At 39.3% G+C, this 16,456-nt stretch overlaps 1 protein-coding gene across 1 annotated transcript in view; it reads right to left on the bottom strand.

Moving 5' to 3' along the window:
- Positions 1-16,456, bottom strand: part of ryr2a (ryanodine receptor 2a (cardiac)) — a 749,067-nt gene that overhangs the window by 205,114 nt on the left and 527,497 nt on the right. Inside the window, exons 41-47 of the mRNA XM_043695572.1 lie at positions 16,119-16,251; positions 14,614-14,717; positions 10,433-10,568; positions 8,107-8,293; positions 6,277-6,382; positions 3,797-3,917; positions 993-1,162 (exon numbers count right to left, since the gene is read on the bottom strand). Coding sequence (XP_043551507.1) covers positions 993-1,162; positions 3,797-3,917; positions 6,277-6,382; positions 8,107-8,293; positions 10,433-10,568; positions 14,614-14,717; positions 16,119-16,251 — 957 coding nt within the window. The remainder of the gene's footprint in view (positions 1-992; positions 1,163-3,796; positions 3,918-6,276; positions 6,383-8,106; positions 8,294-10,432; positions 10,569-14,613; positions 14,718-16,118; positions 16,252-16,456) is intronic.

Genomic DNA, 16,456 nt, shown 5'->3' with positions numbered 1-16,456 from the left:
TGTGTACATGGACACCAAGATCTCTCTGCTCATCCACACTACCAAGTATCCGTCCGTTAGCCCAGTACCCCATCTTTTTATTACTCTTACCAAAGTGAATAACTTCACACTTAGCTACATTGAACTCCATTTGCCACCTTTCTGCCCAGTTCTGCAGCTTATCTATATCCCGCTATAACCTGCCATATCCATTCCTCACTGTCTACAACTTCTCCGACTTTCGTATCATCCGCAAACTTGCTCACCCAACCTTCTGACCCCTCCTCCAGGTCATTTATAAAAATGACAAACAGCAATGGTCCCAAAACAGATCCTTGCGGAACACCGCTAGTGACGGCACTCCAAGATGAACCTTTGCCATCAACTACTACCCTCTGTCTTCTTCCAGCCAGCCAACTCCTAATCCAAACCTCCAACTCACCCTCAATGCCATACCTCCGTATTTTTTGCAGTAGTTATGGGGTTGTATGATTTTTCCCAAAGGGTGTTAATGCTGTGCCAATGAATGCCTTAAGCACATCTATCAGCTAAAATTGGACTCTGCACTTAGTACCAATCATGTAACAATTAATACTTAATTCTCGCTTTCTCAAAGAATTTGTTCTGGATAGGAAGACAAATTGTGTAATTGTACTGTAGGTACAGTTCATGTAGATAGAATATTAAAGTTTCATACTTTCATTCTATCTACCAAGAAAAAAATCCCTACAGCACAGCTGCATAAAAATTATACAGATTCACCATTACATGTTGCTCTATTCATCTGATAACTGAATAATGGATAGACAATGAATTGAATATATTTAGTTTAATCCACTTACTTGAAGGTATCCGTTGATGCCGTTGCTTGATTTTTAAAAAAATCTACAAGTCAGTCAGGCTGGTTTATTTTCTGTGTGAATTGCTAAATCACTACCATACTTATATCACATTGACAGATACATGCAGAGTCATGACACCTATTAAACCTCTGAGACTTCTTATCTACCCACCGTGTCCAGTGAGGCAGCAGCACGGAGGTCTGGCAAAAAGCCAACTTCCAACAGATGTAAAAGAAAATCTTGCTCTTCAATCCCGTATACCCTTTCCAAGAACAAAACCATGGCGGCTTTGTGATCTGGACAGAATCCTGCTGACATGTCTGGCTCCACAACCGTCCCGTCTAAAAGGAAACATATGCATTTACTAATTGCTGAAGGTGTTAATCACCTCTTTCTTGGATAATTCAAATGACAAACATCACAATTTTTGTTTTTGTTTTCCCTGTATGAGATGCACATGCATCACAAAGCTCAGCGAACAACCTCCATTCTGAGGATGGTGTTTCTGAGCTAGCCTTTGGGCACAGCAAAATATTCTCCCTCCTCCAGGAAAGCAACCACCATTTTCACCACTTGCCCTCAGTAACTCAGCTGAAAGTCTAGCAGAGCAGAAGACCTTCAATCCACATTCCATTCTTCAAATTCAAAGTGCCATCTCATCTTTATCCGATATTTACACTGTAGGATGGAAGGAGGAATTTCACTTTTCCCTTCTCCCAACAGAGATCAGTAAGAATTAGATTGTACCCAATATATGGAAATCAGCATAAAGGCATTTAGAGAAGAAACAATGCACATACTTCTAATCCATGCCACATCAGTTTAAATAATGGAAAACTTGCAAATTATCAAGAAACCCTCAATATTAAAACATGCTTTACATCTTACACTGAATACAATTTCCATAACAGATGTAACCAGCTGGCAGTAAATTGAAGTGGATACAAAACCTCATGTCTTGAGCAATTTGTCACTAGCTTGTTGGAAAGACAGCATGCCACATCTATTTGTCACTTGGAGAGATAAAAACTAATGAATAGCAAACCCTTTGCACCAGGATTCACTGCATACTTGGAACATTCAGCCAAAGTACAGTTAAGAGTTATTTTAATCCCAAAAATGGGTTGGCACACTTTCCCAAACCCAAACTTGGGTTGTGAATCTACCTGAGCCAATGGCTTCCTCTTGACTAATCCTTGCCCAATTGGAATCTAAGCCTGTCAATCAGGCAGGAGATTTGTTGGTGTTATCAGATACAACTTAAAACAACGACAATGTTAGGGGTAACCACAACTTCCGGTTTTCTGCACTCTGCACAGCTACTGCCCTCAGCTCGGGCCATCTCAGCAGATCAAAAAGATTACAATTCTCAAAAATGAGTTTGAACAATTCAGTAGCTGAAAGGCAAAGTTCGGAGCTCAGTGGGTTTCCTCCGGGTGCTCCGGTTTCCTCCCACAGTCCAAAGATGTGCAGGTCAGGTGAATTGGCCATGCTAAATTGCCCTTAGTGTTAGATAAAGGGGTAAATATAGGGGTATGGGTGGGTTGCGCTTCGGCGGGTCGGTGTGGACTTGTTGGGCCGAAGGGCCTGTTTCCACACTGTAAATCTAATCTAATCTAATCTAATCTAATAAGCCTTTCTTAATTTCCCTATGTAAGCTCCATTGGAACTGTGAAACAAAGAAACCATTCAAGACCCTGAAAATAATTAAAATAAAACAAGAAAAAATGTCTTTCTTCACCATGACAATTCTCAAAAATGAGTTTGAACAATTCAGTAGCTGAAAGGCAAAGTTCAGAGCTCAATAAGCCTTTCTTAATTTCCCTATGTAAGCTCCATCGGAACTGTGAAACAAAGAAACCATTCAAGACCCTGAAAATAATTAAAATAAAACAAGAAAAAATGTCTTTCTTCACCATGTGGAGTGGTTTGTCTGCACGTTATAAAATCCATCAATTTTCATTCCAAATGCTCACTTGCTGTATGAGCACCACAGCTTTATAATCAGCTGTACGAATGGAACAAAAATTCAGGCAAACCCTTTAATGCAGCATATTCCTTCTTACTACTTTAAATCTATTTAATTTGATTCTAATTTTAATTTTTTTCATGTCAGTACATGAGACAAGATTGAGCAATCTCTTCATCTGGCTGAGTAATCTCACAATTCCTCTATGTTTCCCATACATGTCCCATCTGTGTTTGGAGGTCAAAGTATAATGGGCTGTGGTTTATTTAGTGGGATGGTATCAAAAAGTGCATTTAAAGAATGTAAGTATTATTCCAATGCAGCAGTTTATGCAAATAAATCCTCAAAAATGTCTCACTCACAATCAAACAATATATCACCACACTAAGTCAAACAATTCTCTTCAATTAAGTTATTTTTTACATCGTTTGTGTAGACTAGCAGAATCTATATGAAGTCAGTTATTTCAACGCCAAGCAATTTCATTTGGAAGATTATTTTTTCAACAACTATGTTAATAATCTCTTAAATACTTCTTTTGCTTGTCAAAAAAGATATACAGCTGTCAATCAGAAATAATTTGAATACATCATTACTAAAAATATAATAGGACATTATTCCAACCAACATAGGCTGTCTATGAGAATAATAACATATGATTTGTTCCCACGCATCAATGTTGAAAGATGCTTGAACATTGTGCTGCAGTAATTCCTTCAGGCAATCAATAATACTGTTGACAAAGGAAAGCTTACAGCACAGTATAAGTGCTTAATAAATTATCAGAGACTATGTTCATAACCATTCTTCAAACCATAGACAACTCAATACCCTTTTCTTTCTATACTCAACAGAATAGCGTAAATGTTTGCAAACTGAGTTGTTCTTTTCATTCATGGATAGTAATCTGCTGATTTGATGCCACAATTAAATTTGTCATAACCTGCAGTTAAAAATACTTATCATACAGTCTCCAAAGTCCCCTCATAAAATATGGTAAACTCACCCTTCGCCACTGTTGGCATCTGGAAGGGAATGCTGACAACTCCTTCCAGGTCTTCCAGAGGAATCAATGAACGGAGAATGGATTTAATTCGGATTGCCTCGCCTTTGCCAGCATTAATGAGCTATTACAATGAAGAAAAGAGCAAATGAACGTTGAGATATGTAAAAGAGGGGAACCACACAATTGATACAAGTTGACATAAGTCAAGATTACGACTACTTTTCGTTTATGGTGGACTCTCTGGTTCAATGGTATTATTTGCTCTTTAACCCTTTCCTCTCTGCCCAAGACAACAGGGAGACAATTAGATCCCAGGTTTTTGCCAAAATTAATCTGAAATCTCTAGAAGTGGCAAAAAACTTTTACTATTTAATTTTCATTACTGTCTGTCCCTATCCCTCCATACTCAACCACTCCATCTTTTGGGAATCATATATTGTTTCAATTATTTGGACATAGAACATAGAACATAGAAAAGTACAGCACAGAACAGGCCCTTTGGCCCATGATATTGTGCCGAGGTTTAATCCTAATGTAAAACACAATAACTTCACCTACGCAACCCTTAACTCACTGCTATCCATGTGCATGTCCAGCAGTCGGTTAAATGTCCCTAATGACTCTGCTTCCACCACCACAGCTGGCAACGCATTCCATGCATTCACAACTCTCTGCGTAAAGAACCTACCTCTGACGTCCCCTCTATACCTTTCTCCTAATATCTTAAAAACTATGACCTCTCGTACCAGTCAATCCTGCCCTGAGGAAAAGTCTCTGGCTATTGACTCTATCTATTCCTCTCATTATGTTGTGTACCTCGATCAGGTCTCCTCTCTTCCTCCTTCTCTCCAGAGAGAAAGGTCTGAGCTTATTCAATCTTTTTTCATAAGGCAAGCCCTCCAGTCCAGGCAGCATCCTGGTAAACCTTCTTTGCACCCTCTCCAAAGCCTCTGGATCTTTCCTATAGTAGGGCGTTTCAGAACTATTCCAAACGTGGTCTCACCAGGGACTTGAAGAGCTGTAACAAAACCTCGCGGCTCTTAAACTCAATCCCCCTGTTAATGAAAGCCAAAACGCCATATGCTTTCTTAACAACCCTATCCTCTTGGGTGGCAACTTTGAGGGATCTATGTACTTGCACACCAGATCCCTCTGTTCCTCCACACTGCCAAGAATTCTGTCTTTAATCCTATATTCAGCATTCAAGTTCAACCATCCAAAATGCATCACTTTGCATTTATCCACATTGAACTCCATCTGCCATTTCTCAGCCCAGCTCTGCATCCTGTCTATGTCACGCTGCAGCCTGTAATAGCCCTCAATACTATCGACAGCACCTCCAACATTTGTGAAATCTACAAATTACTAACCCACCCCTCAACATCCTCATCCAAGTCACTTATAAAAACTGCAAAGAACAGTGGCCCAAGAACAGAGCCCTACGGGACCCCACTCATCACTGACCTCCAGGCAGAATACTTTCCATCTACAACCACTCTCGGCCTTCTGTCAGCCAACCAATTTTGAATCCAGACAGCCAAATCTCCCTGTATCCCATACTTTCTGACTTTATGAATGAGTCTACCATGGGGAACCTTATCAAATGCCTTGCTGAAGTCCAAATACACCACATCCACTGCTCGATCTTCATTGACCTGTCTTGTCACCTCCTCAAAGAACTCAATAAAATTTGTCAGGCATGACCTGCCCCTTAAAAAGCCATGCTGACTGTCTTTAATCACACTATGCTTTGCCAAATAGTCATAAATCCTACCCCTCAGAATTCTTTCCAAAACTTTGCTGACCACAGACGTAAGACTGACTGGTCTGTAATTGCCAGGGATTTCCCTATTACCCTTCTTGAAAAGAGGAACAACATTTGCCTCCCTACAATCATCCGGTACGACTACCATGGAGAGTGAGGAAGCAAAGACCTTAGCCAGCGGCTTAGCAACCTCCTTTCTCACTTCTCAGAACAGCCTAGGACAGGTCTGGATAGTCTCCTTTTAATTATAAAACCACGGACCTCTGATCTTCTGTGCAGTTTGACTTGGAGCAATGGCAGAAAAAATGGATAAGCAAAAGAGTAATACACAGAGGTATTCAGGAATGCCTCTTTGAATGATTTGTTCATAAAAGTGACAAAACTCTCAATAATAACAATCACACATGCTTTACTGACCACGTTGTGAATATTGTTAATGTGTTTGCTCCAAATGAAAGCAAAGTATATTCTTTTAATTACATGAGTTTGTCAAGTTTGAGAACTGTGATGTCATGCTGTAATGTGTCTGAATATGAACATCTGAAAGAAGGAGTACTTGTGTTCAATTGAAAAAAATTGTGGAAATTCCTTTTCCCCCATCCAAAGTCACTTTTTGCAGAGCTACCGAAAAGACTAAAACAACTGGACTGAGTAGATTTACAAAAGTGATCTCTGAGACTAATGAAATTGATTATTGAGTTTATTTGCGACTTACATGGATCTCTGGTGCACAACGTCCCAATAAATCAATTAAAGCAGAATAGAAGGTCATAATAGCATTCCCCATATGAATGGTGTCATCTTCCTCTTCTTCAAGGTCTCTATTAACCAAAATGTATTAACAACATAACTGTGTTTTGTGAAATTTAACAGGTACTAACAGAGATTTGTATTGGTCACAAACTTCAGTACACACATACATATGCACAAATACAAATTCCAATATTATACAATGTTAGCAGCATACACTATGACTAAAAAAATGATTTATGTTACAAAAAAGGCATTTTGCATAACTGTGCTTAAATGTTTCCTATACACGTTTCCTGTTGTCCTCTGGTGTATTTTACATGTGCCCACCAAGTAAGTGTCCAGGTGCAGCCACTTTTCTATCAGTAATGACTGTCTCTTTTGGTGTCATGCAGGTATGAGCTGCTTGTGCCTATCAGGTAATTTCCAACAACACAATCACTACACATTGGGAAAAACATTTTGCCATGGATATTGAGAGAATACTTTTTTCTTTATAGTTAATGTCTTCATTATAAAATGACAGCTTTCTACTGTCAAAATGTACAAAATCTGTGAATCCAATGTTATTAGCAAGTTAGTAATTGCAAAGAAAAGCAGGGGTTTTCCTGATTTTCATTGAAAAAGGATTTTAGCCCCACAGTTTTTCATCAATCCTTGTAGTATTTGCAGCAACTCAAGATTTTCAGCCTTGCCATTAACTATTTAAATTAAAATCATTTACGAAGAACATCTTCCTATTTCTTTTTGCTGAAATTTTAGAATATTTTATTGTGAACTGCAAGTATAGATGACAATATTGAGGAAATTGGCTCAGAGAAGTTGCTGAGTTTACAATGTGAATGAGCTTAATTAAGAGATATAGTTGAGTCATCTTGAACTTATAACTGAGTATTATTTTAATTCAGTTATCATACTTCTCAGTGAAATGCAACTGAAGCAATAATGCTCCCTATTCAAAATCTGTTTGATCAGAAAGACTTTTTTTTTAAGATTAGATTACTTACAGTGTGGAAACAGGCCCTTCAGCCCCAACAAGTCCACACCGACCCTCCAAAGAGCAACCTACCCATACCCATTCCCCTACATTTACACCTTCACCTAACACTACGGGCAATTCTGCATGACCAATTCACCTAATCTGCACATTTTTGGACTGTGGGAGGAAACCAGAGCACCCAGAGAAAACCCTCACAGACACGGGGACAATGTGCAAACTCCACACAGACAGTTGCCTGAGGCGGGAATTGAACCCGGTTCTCTGGTGCTGTGAGGCAGCAGTGCTAACCACTGTGCCACCGTGCCGCCCTTTAGAGGCACTTAGTTTATAACCTCAAAATTATAAACTAAGGAAGCACTTTATCACACACTGGAAATCTGAAAGAGTCTCCTCCAAAAGCTACTGAAGCTTGGGGGCTCAACTAGAAATTCCAAAAATGGGTCTGGTTGCATTGTCCGATAAGACAATTAAATGTTATGGAATCAAGGTGAATAAATTAAACTAAAATTCAGGACAGCCATGATTTAATTGAAAGCTGAACAGCTCAAGGGACAGAATCACTCATTCCTGTTTCTATAACCTTCTGGTTAGATCTAGATAAAACGATGGTTATGCTGAGATGGATTTTGACATTTCACCTTTTGAGAGGGGTTTGGTAAAGGGTTTGGTAATTTTGTCTTTTTTCTTAAGTCAGCTAAATACCTCCACAAAATATATTTCAAAGAAAGGCCCTGGTCACTCCACAACCACCAAATTGTGACAGTAATCGACTGTCAAGTCACAAGTCAGACTCACAGCCTCCTACTTGACTCATCAGTTGATGACAGGCCATCTCTCGTTGGATCTTCAGAGATCTTTATAGCTTCCTCCATAGCAGCGAGAAGCCCATCCCCACCTTCTCCTCTCAGAGCTGGGCCAAAGCATTCGGGCCGACGTATCAACAACCTGACAACTTCATTGGCATTCTCTTCCACGCTCTCGCCTACAAATTGATGGAGCAACTTGAATGTGAGACACTAGTACATCACACAAAAGAATCATCCTTAAATCAACAATGCATGTGAAAAACAATGTTATTCAGAGATTTAGAAAGCTTTGATGAAATGTAGAAACCCTGTTTCTTTCTTGTGGAAATATTGAAGTTTATTTTCTTGTCATTGCAGCTAGCTCTGCTATTGGACATCAGTTCTCTGCTACATGGAGATATAGCTCACTGATTTACTCCATTCATTCACAAGAATTGGCACCAAGAGGCATACATGTTACTAACAGCATGATGTGAATGAAATGTCAGTATTTGTTTGATATGTACTGAAGATAACTCACACACTGGAATCCATTCATTCTGATGCCCAATTCCCCAGTTTACAAAATTACAAGTTGATCAAGAACTCACTGCAGATGTATAGCAATTCTCTAAAATTGTGATTAGCCCTTTACGTAGGCCATATGTTTCAGCTTTATTTTGTTTATTAAAATGAAACAAGTACTATCTGCAGTGCCATTTCCACTTCTTGTTAACAAGAGTGAAAAATGACTAGCTGATACAACTTGTAAATCATATTTTCGTACTTTTGAGATTTATTATGAAACATTATTTAATTTGCTATTTAAGTTCCTCTGAGAAGTTGTTTGGTAAACCATGGATTAAATTAATTATTGGAAGGTTGAATTTCCAGTCTTCGTTGAGGTGCCAAGTTCAGCTGGACTAGCACTGTGATCATTTTCAACACTCTGGCTAAGAAGAAGCAAGGGTCAGCTAAGACTGGTTATTAACAGATCAGAGCTTCAAGAGAAATTAATCAATAGAAAATACTGTGAGCATGCTGAACTTGCTGCTCAAGCCCCACCCATATGTTGGTAGCCTCTAAACTGGCTGGTGAGGTAGTAGAATCTCAGACTCGCACCTTTTCTTTATGGAATGAGTTTACTGACTCACTCCATCTCAAAGCTCTTATCAAACATCCCAGTGTCCCAAATTTCCCCTATTTTTATGTGGATATTTTCTAATCAACCCTTAATGGATATTATTACATATCTCTGGAGCAGGTGGGACCCAAACCCTTGGATTCTATCACTGTGTCACAAGAACCCACTCCTATTTAAATGTGCTCAAACAGCAATAATACACACTATCTGTTTCCCTTAACCTTGACAATGATATTAGCAAATCTTCACATTGTGATTGACAAGACATGAGCAACTTGTTCCTCACGTGCAAAGTTCTATTTGGAAGCATGCAAATTTGTAAAATTTGCAATGCTGGAGAAGTGGAAGTTGGTAGTGTCCCTGTCTTTTGGTATAGAATGGAATAGTCTTTATAATTTTTTTTCTGCCATTCAGGAATAACCACCCTTCTGGTTGGCATGACAATGCTAAACAGATAGGGAAGGAACATTCGTTGTTCTGTCCTGTCAGACCGTTAATCAATCTAAGAATCTTACAGCAACTTCACACTATTCTCCAAAGGAAGAATATGAACACACGTAAACAACAACTAACAATAACTATCTTCATTCACAATCCACATTCTCACTTATATTGGATTCTGACTACTAATAGATGAACATGAAAGCAATCTCTCTTGCTTCTGGTCTTTTAGTGGAAATTGAGATCACATTGTTCACTTACACTGGGAAAAAAAGATATGTGCAATTCTGAAAAGCTCAAAAAGACTAAAACATAAACAAGTAAAGGCTTGTGCATTTTACACAGAATTTGCTTTTGTTGCAATCTATACATGGCAGGTCCCCCACCCATCACTTAATACAGCAGTGAAGCAGGAAATCTATCCATGCTCCCTACTATAGACTTCATTGGGGTGAAGATGGGAAGGAGGTGATGATCCCATGTGTCACCCTCCAACTGAGTAAATACCCCATTGACAAAAAAAGCAGAAGGGAACACAAGATTTTGCCAGACAGCAGGCTTTCTGTCCACATCCTCACTATTTCTATCAACAACATTAATGTCCAAAAAATGAAGCGGATCACAACTCCATGCAACTAGGTTACTTCTTGCACTGTAACCCCATTGACACTTCATTCTTCCCTTTTCATAACACAACTGTCTGCTACACAGTCTTCACTTCTAAAGGGCATGCTGTTAGATAGCACCTTACCATTGCAAAATACTGCAAAACGGAGAAAATCCAGATATCGCTCCCCTTCCACGGGATTCCAGCCAATATCAGGGTAACCCTTGGCAACTAGCATAGCACAGCTCTGCAGGCCACAGCCAGCTAAATATTGAACAACCTGGAGAATGGAACACAGGCATAAATCAGCAAACATCTCAATTATGTATTCCCAAACTTATTTGGATAAACTATTTAGCTTGAATGAAATATCAATCAATTTCCTGGAAGAGATGCAGAAGTGAAGATACAGCTAACCATTACAATCTCTTCCATCTGAGTTCAATCCAATTACTTTTGAACTTCTTAAAAGGACAACAGTTCAATGAAAAATGTTTTGTTGGTTTCATAGTCTTCCATGGGGGAAATAACAGAGAAGGATTGGATGGATAAGATGGCTGATTAGCAAGCAGTTGAAACTGCGCCTTCAGCACTGCTTCAACAATCAACAACTTGAACTTGGAAATTCTGGCCCAAAGGAACAAGATTGCCATGAAAATTGGTTGGCGAATCCTTTCATTTAGTAACAAGCACTTTACATTGTTTCCATTAAAACTGAATGTTACTCCACTTCCAAGAAATCATGGCTCCAGGTATTTTCTCCTTTGTGGAGCAAAGGTTATGCAACACTATTTTAATGGGCACTATTCAAAGGAAATTCTATCCAGTTAGCAACACCACTGATTGAGTATCTGAATCAGCCCTGGTTCTGACTGTGACGCAATTTTCCATTTGCAAAGAATCAGCATTGGAGGCAGCCTTTCTCTCCAAGTAGTCAATCTCTCACCCTTCATGCAGCGGCCAAGAGTGGATAGTTGGAGGATTGCAGCACTATGACTGCCTCATGGCCAACTGTCAAGAAAGTGGGCACAGACCCTTCATGATAATCACTTAACAGCTGTGGATTAATGGACTGAAAAACACACTGTCATAAATCACAAAGTAGTTAGACAATCTGAAGGAGCATGGAAGCTGACATGACTGCGGAGGAAATCTTGGATGTGTTGGGGAGCTTACAGGCTGGGAAATTGCTGGAGTCTACTCTTCTCCTTCCAAATGTGCAAAGGCATCGTATGGAAAGATTTGTTTTCCATGAAGGATGGCATTACTCACCTGCTTTATGGGCTGCAGACCAAGTGAATAATGAGAAACTGTTTTCAGAGGCAGACAGGTCAGTAACAACAAAAAACAGATTGAAGGTGATTGGCAAAAGAACCAGGAGTGACATGAAAGAAAGAAAATTTGTGAAGCAAGGTGTTCTGATCTAGAATGCACTGCCTGAAAGAATAATGGAAGCAGATTGAATAATAAATTTCTAAACAGAACTGGATAAATACTTGAAGAAAAAACATTTGCAGGGTTATCATGAAAATGTTGGAGAGTGGGGGAGCATGTGGAAAACCTTGACAGCCATTTTCAAACAGCCTGCATTGGTACAATGGCAAAAATGGTTTCTTTCTTTGCTGTATCAACCTGTGAATCTAACGCATAAGCAAACAGGACTGAAGTGAATATAGGTCCACAGAACAACTTTATTTAAACTGAGGCAGATCAACATACAACAATATATTCTGGAGTGATGTGCTTACATTTGCTGCCAGGATCTGAGTCACGGCATTAAGTGCTCTCTATGCTCCAGCTTTATGGGATGGCACGGTGGCTCAGTGTTTAGCACTGCTGCCTCACAGCACCAGGATCCCAGGTTTGATTCCAGCCTCAGGCGACTGTCTGTGTGGAGTTTGCACATTCTCCCTATGTCTGTGTGGGTTTGCTCTGGGTGCTCTGGTTTCCTCCCACAGTCCAAAGATGTGCAGGCCAGGTGAATTGGCCATGGTGAGTTGCCCATAGTGTTAGGTGCGTTAGTCAGAGGGAAATGGGTCTGGGTGGGTTACTCTTTGGAGGGTCAGTGTGGACTAGTTGGGCCGAAGGGCCTGTTTCCACACTGTAGGGAATCTAATCTAGTCTATGTTATGTACTGTGCACTCACTTGTCTCATGTCTCTGTCTCTCTTTGTTTAAAAAATAGCATTAACATTGGTAAAAATAAAATCAAGCTAATCAATTGTATAAATGAAATCCTCTATTGACGAAACAATGCAAGATGTATTAATTTTAAACTTCAATAAATGACAAAAAGAATCAGGGATGATTCCTTCAACCACCATATTCAAAACTAATATATAAAATTTGAAATATGAATAAATGGAAAAATAATAACAGGAATTGTCATTCCCCCCACCCCCTATGGCAAAATACATTAATATCATGGAGGTCTTGTAATTATTTATACTAAAATATTTATTTCAGAAACCAAAATTACTTTCTATTCAACACATATTGATCTCCAAACCAGTATAATACCTCATTAAAATAAAGCTGCAAGCATGTTCTTTGACATAAAAACAGAAAATGCTGAGACACACAACATATTCAGCAGCCCATGGGTTATTCACAGTTCATCAGAAGTTGGATCCCTTTGGATGACAAAATAAAATGAATCACAGAGAAGAGAACAAATGGTATAAGTCAGGAAGTGAAACTTGCAATCACAAAGTAGTCACTTCAAGTCAATGTTTAAAAGGAGTAGCGAAGCAAGGTTTGTGCTAATGTATATATAAATAAGACCTAAATTGCAATAAAAAAAAACCCAGCAAGTGCTGCAAGGTTAACAGCATTTTTAAAGAAAGAAACAGAGTGAACGTTTTGATTCCAATGAGTCTTCTTTGGGACTGAAAGGGGCTGGAAAATGATGTTTTTTATGCTCTGGACAGAGGGGGAGGAATGGCAGTTGGAACAGATGTTGAGGATGCCAAGAGCAAAAGACAAGAAGAGTGCTAATTGTAATAATAGAAGTCTAAATGCGAAATGTGAATAGTCAAAAACAGGTCAGCTTTACTGAGCGCAAACTCATGCAAACAAGAAGTTGAGGTATTGGTGTTGGACTGGGGTGGACAAAGTAGGAAATCACATAACACCAGGTTATAGTCCAACAGGTTGATTTGAAATCACAAGCTTTCAGAGCATTAGGTCTTCACTTGACAAAGGGGCAGCGCTCCAAAAGTTTGTTATTTCAAATCAACCTGATGGACTATGACCTGGTGTTGCATGATTTCTGACCATGCAAACAAGACACTGGTATGAATGGGAGGGATTGGGGTGTCATAAAAATAGAGGACAGTCTTCATCCTCCAAAGTTGTTGAACTCAATGTTATATCCTGAAGGCTGTAAAGGACTTAGGTGGAAAATTAACTGCTGTTCCTTCAGCTTGCACTGAGCTCTCATAGAATCCCTACAGTATGGAAGAAGGCCATTCAACCCATTGAGTCCACACCAACCCACTGAAGAGCATCCACCCAGATCCACCCCTTCTCTGTAACCCTGCATTTCCCAAGGCTAATCCACCTTGCCTGCACATCCCTAGATACTATGGGCAATTTAGCATGGCCAAGCCGGCTAACCCGCACATCTTTGGACAATGGGATGAAACCGGATCGTCCAGAGGAAACCCACACAGACATGGCAAGAATGTATAAACTCCACATGGACAGCTGCCCGAGGGTGGAATCAAACATAGGTCCCTGGTGCTATGAGGCAGCAGTGTTAATCACTGAGCCACCATACTGTCTGCACTGCAGCAGGCCTAGGTTTGAAATTCTAGCACTTACAGAAAGATTGTGTATCGACATGGCAAGCAACTTGTAGCTCAAGGTAATTCTTACGAACACAATAGAGGTGTTCTGCAAAGTGGTCAGTCAGTGTGTATGGCCTCGCCAATATAGAGGAGGCTACACTGTGAGCCCATGAATGCAGCACGCTGTATTTAAAGAAGAATAAATAATTCACTGAGCAGGTCTGGCAGTATCTGTGCTGAGAAAGCAGAGTTAACGTTTGCGGTGCACTGAACCTTTTTCTGACATTTTTTACTTTTTACTCAACTGAGGAATCGTCCCTCATGACAGTTCACAGGGCCTTCAGTCAAGTCAATCTTTCTCCAGCAATTATGCCTTCACCCCTTCCCCTTACCCCCAGAACAGCGATAGGGTTCCTCTTGTCCTCACTTTCCACCCCACTATTCTCCACATTCAAAGGATCATGCTTTGCCATTTCTGCCATCTGCTGCAGGATACCAACATCAACCACATATATAAACTAAACCAAATACATACTTTCTCTAAGTCGGGCTCTCGCAATGCTAAGGCAAGTTCATTGTTGTCCATTACAGATGCTGCTGCAACATCTAAAGGAGTGGAACCTCGCATTGAAGGAGAAGCTGTTAAGAAAATATAAAACATTTAAGGAATAGTTTTTAAATGGTTTAGGTGTGGCAGTGCTGTTTAATACAGTCAGTTCTGCCTTAACACGATAGTTCCACTCTCGGGCAATCTTGTGTTATAAGAAAATCGCATAATATCAACACCATTTAAACTAATGGGGCCGGAATTGTGGTATAACCAATAAACACTTTAAAACTTTGCATTTTGAAATAGTGTCGCCAATTCGTCAATCGTGTTATAGCAAATTTGTGTTAACAAAACACGCGTTATAGCTGAATGACCTGTATTGGTTCAGACAAAAGAATTTTCTTCCCTTATGCACAGTAAGATACAGCAAGGCTGAGATTTGTAATAATCAAAACGCTGACACAGAAAGGTTTGGACTGATTGACAAATGCGTAAGTTCAGTTTCAGAATGCATTGAGCTTTCCTGGCAGGAATCTGAGGTTTGAGTATCAAATCCAATTGCAAATCATCATCAACGAATACATGAACACAAGGCTATGTGCCAAGAGCTAGAGAATGGGGTTAGAATTGATCGGTGCTTGATGACTCGCACAGACATGATGGGCTGAAGGGTCTTTGTCCATGCCATGGAAACTCCATTCTATGAGATCAATAAATTACTTTGAGTGCATTTAACTCACTTTTGAAATTGACTTGTAGGTAACTTTTTCCACAGAGCAAGGCTACTCTTTAAAGCACAGGTAAACTGTGAAAGACTTATACTAATTATGTTCACCATTATGAAGTAGTACTAAGGGCACAAGACATTATACGATTAACCAGAATACTAGTAACCAATAACACTCACATACACAAATCCAATATGTTGATGAATGAAAAAGTCCAATAGAAGAAACTTTTTAAGTGAGGTCAATTTTACCTTTTTTTATTCATTATGGGGATGTGAGTGTTGCGAGAAAGGCCTGTCTTTATTGCCACATCTTTTACTCTAGTGAGTCACCTTTTTTAATCAGCGTTCACAGACAGTACTTTCTTCTGCAGCAACTGGACTGGCTTGTAAGGCAGTTAAGAGTCAACTAGACTGTTGTGCATCTGCAGTTGCATGTAAGTTACACCAAGTTAGTAGATTTCATCCCCATTAATGAAGCAGATAAATTTTTACAACAATCCAGTAGTTTTGTCATCATTATTAGTGAGATGAACAATTTATGACAAATCTATAAATTAACATAAATTTTCCAAGTCGCTAAGTAAGTTTTGAATTCACTTTGCTGAAACATTAGTCTCAGCCTCTGGTTGACGTGACCAGAAATATTCAGATTCTGAACAGTACTATTCCATTGCATGAATATCAGCAAGATCAGAAGTGAATGTTACATTAATTCATAATTTAAAAGGACATCCAGCAAATCATTTATTTTTTTCCTCACCTAATCCAACACTGCTGTTCTCCAACAAATAACTTAAGTGGTCAAACATGGCTTTTTGATTTTGCCTGCTGATTCGGCAGAAATAGCACAGGAAACGGCAACAGTTCGCCACCATCTTTGGGAAGATAATTTCCTAAGCACCGATAGAACAAAACAGACTCAGTTTAATTTGAATATTGTTTTAAAGCTCAATAATTGGGGGCAAAAAAACAGAAAGGTCACAAAGCACTTTAGCTTTTCATTATCCAGTAAGAGTGAAAATAGGAAAGTACAAAATTAAACAATCCCCTTGGCCCACGATGTTGTGTGAAGGATTAATCCTAATCTAAAATAAAATA

Source organism: Chiloscyllium plagiosum, chromosome 9 (assembly GCF_004010195.1).
Source record: "Chiloscyllium plagiosum isolate BGI_BamShark_2017 chromosome 9, ASM401019v2, whole genome shotgun sequence".
Classification (NCBI taxonomy): domain Eukaryota; kingdom Metazoa; phylum Chordata; class Chondrichthyes; order Orectolobiformes; family Hemiscylliidae; genus Chiloscyllium; species Chiloscyllium plagiosum.
This window is presented reverse-complemented; position numbering and strand designations above follow the sequence as displayed.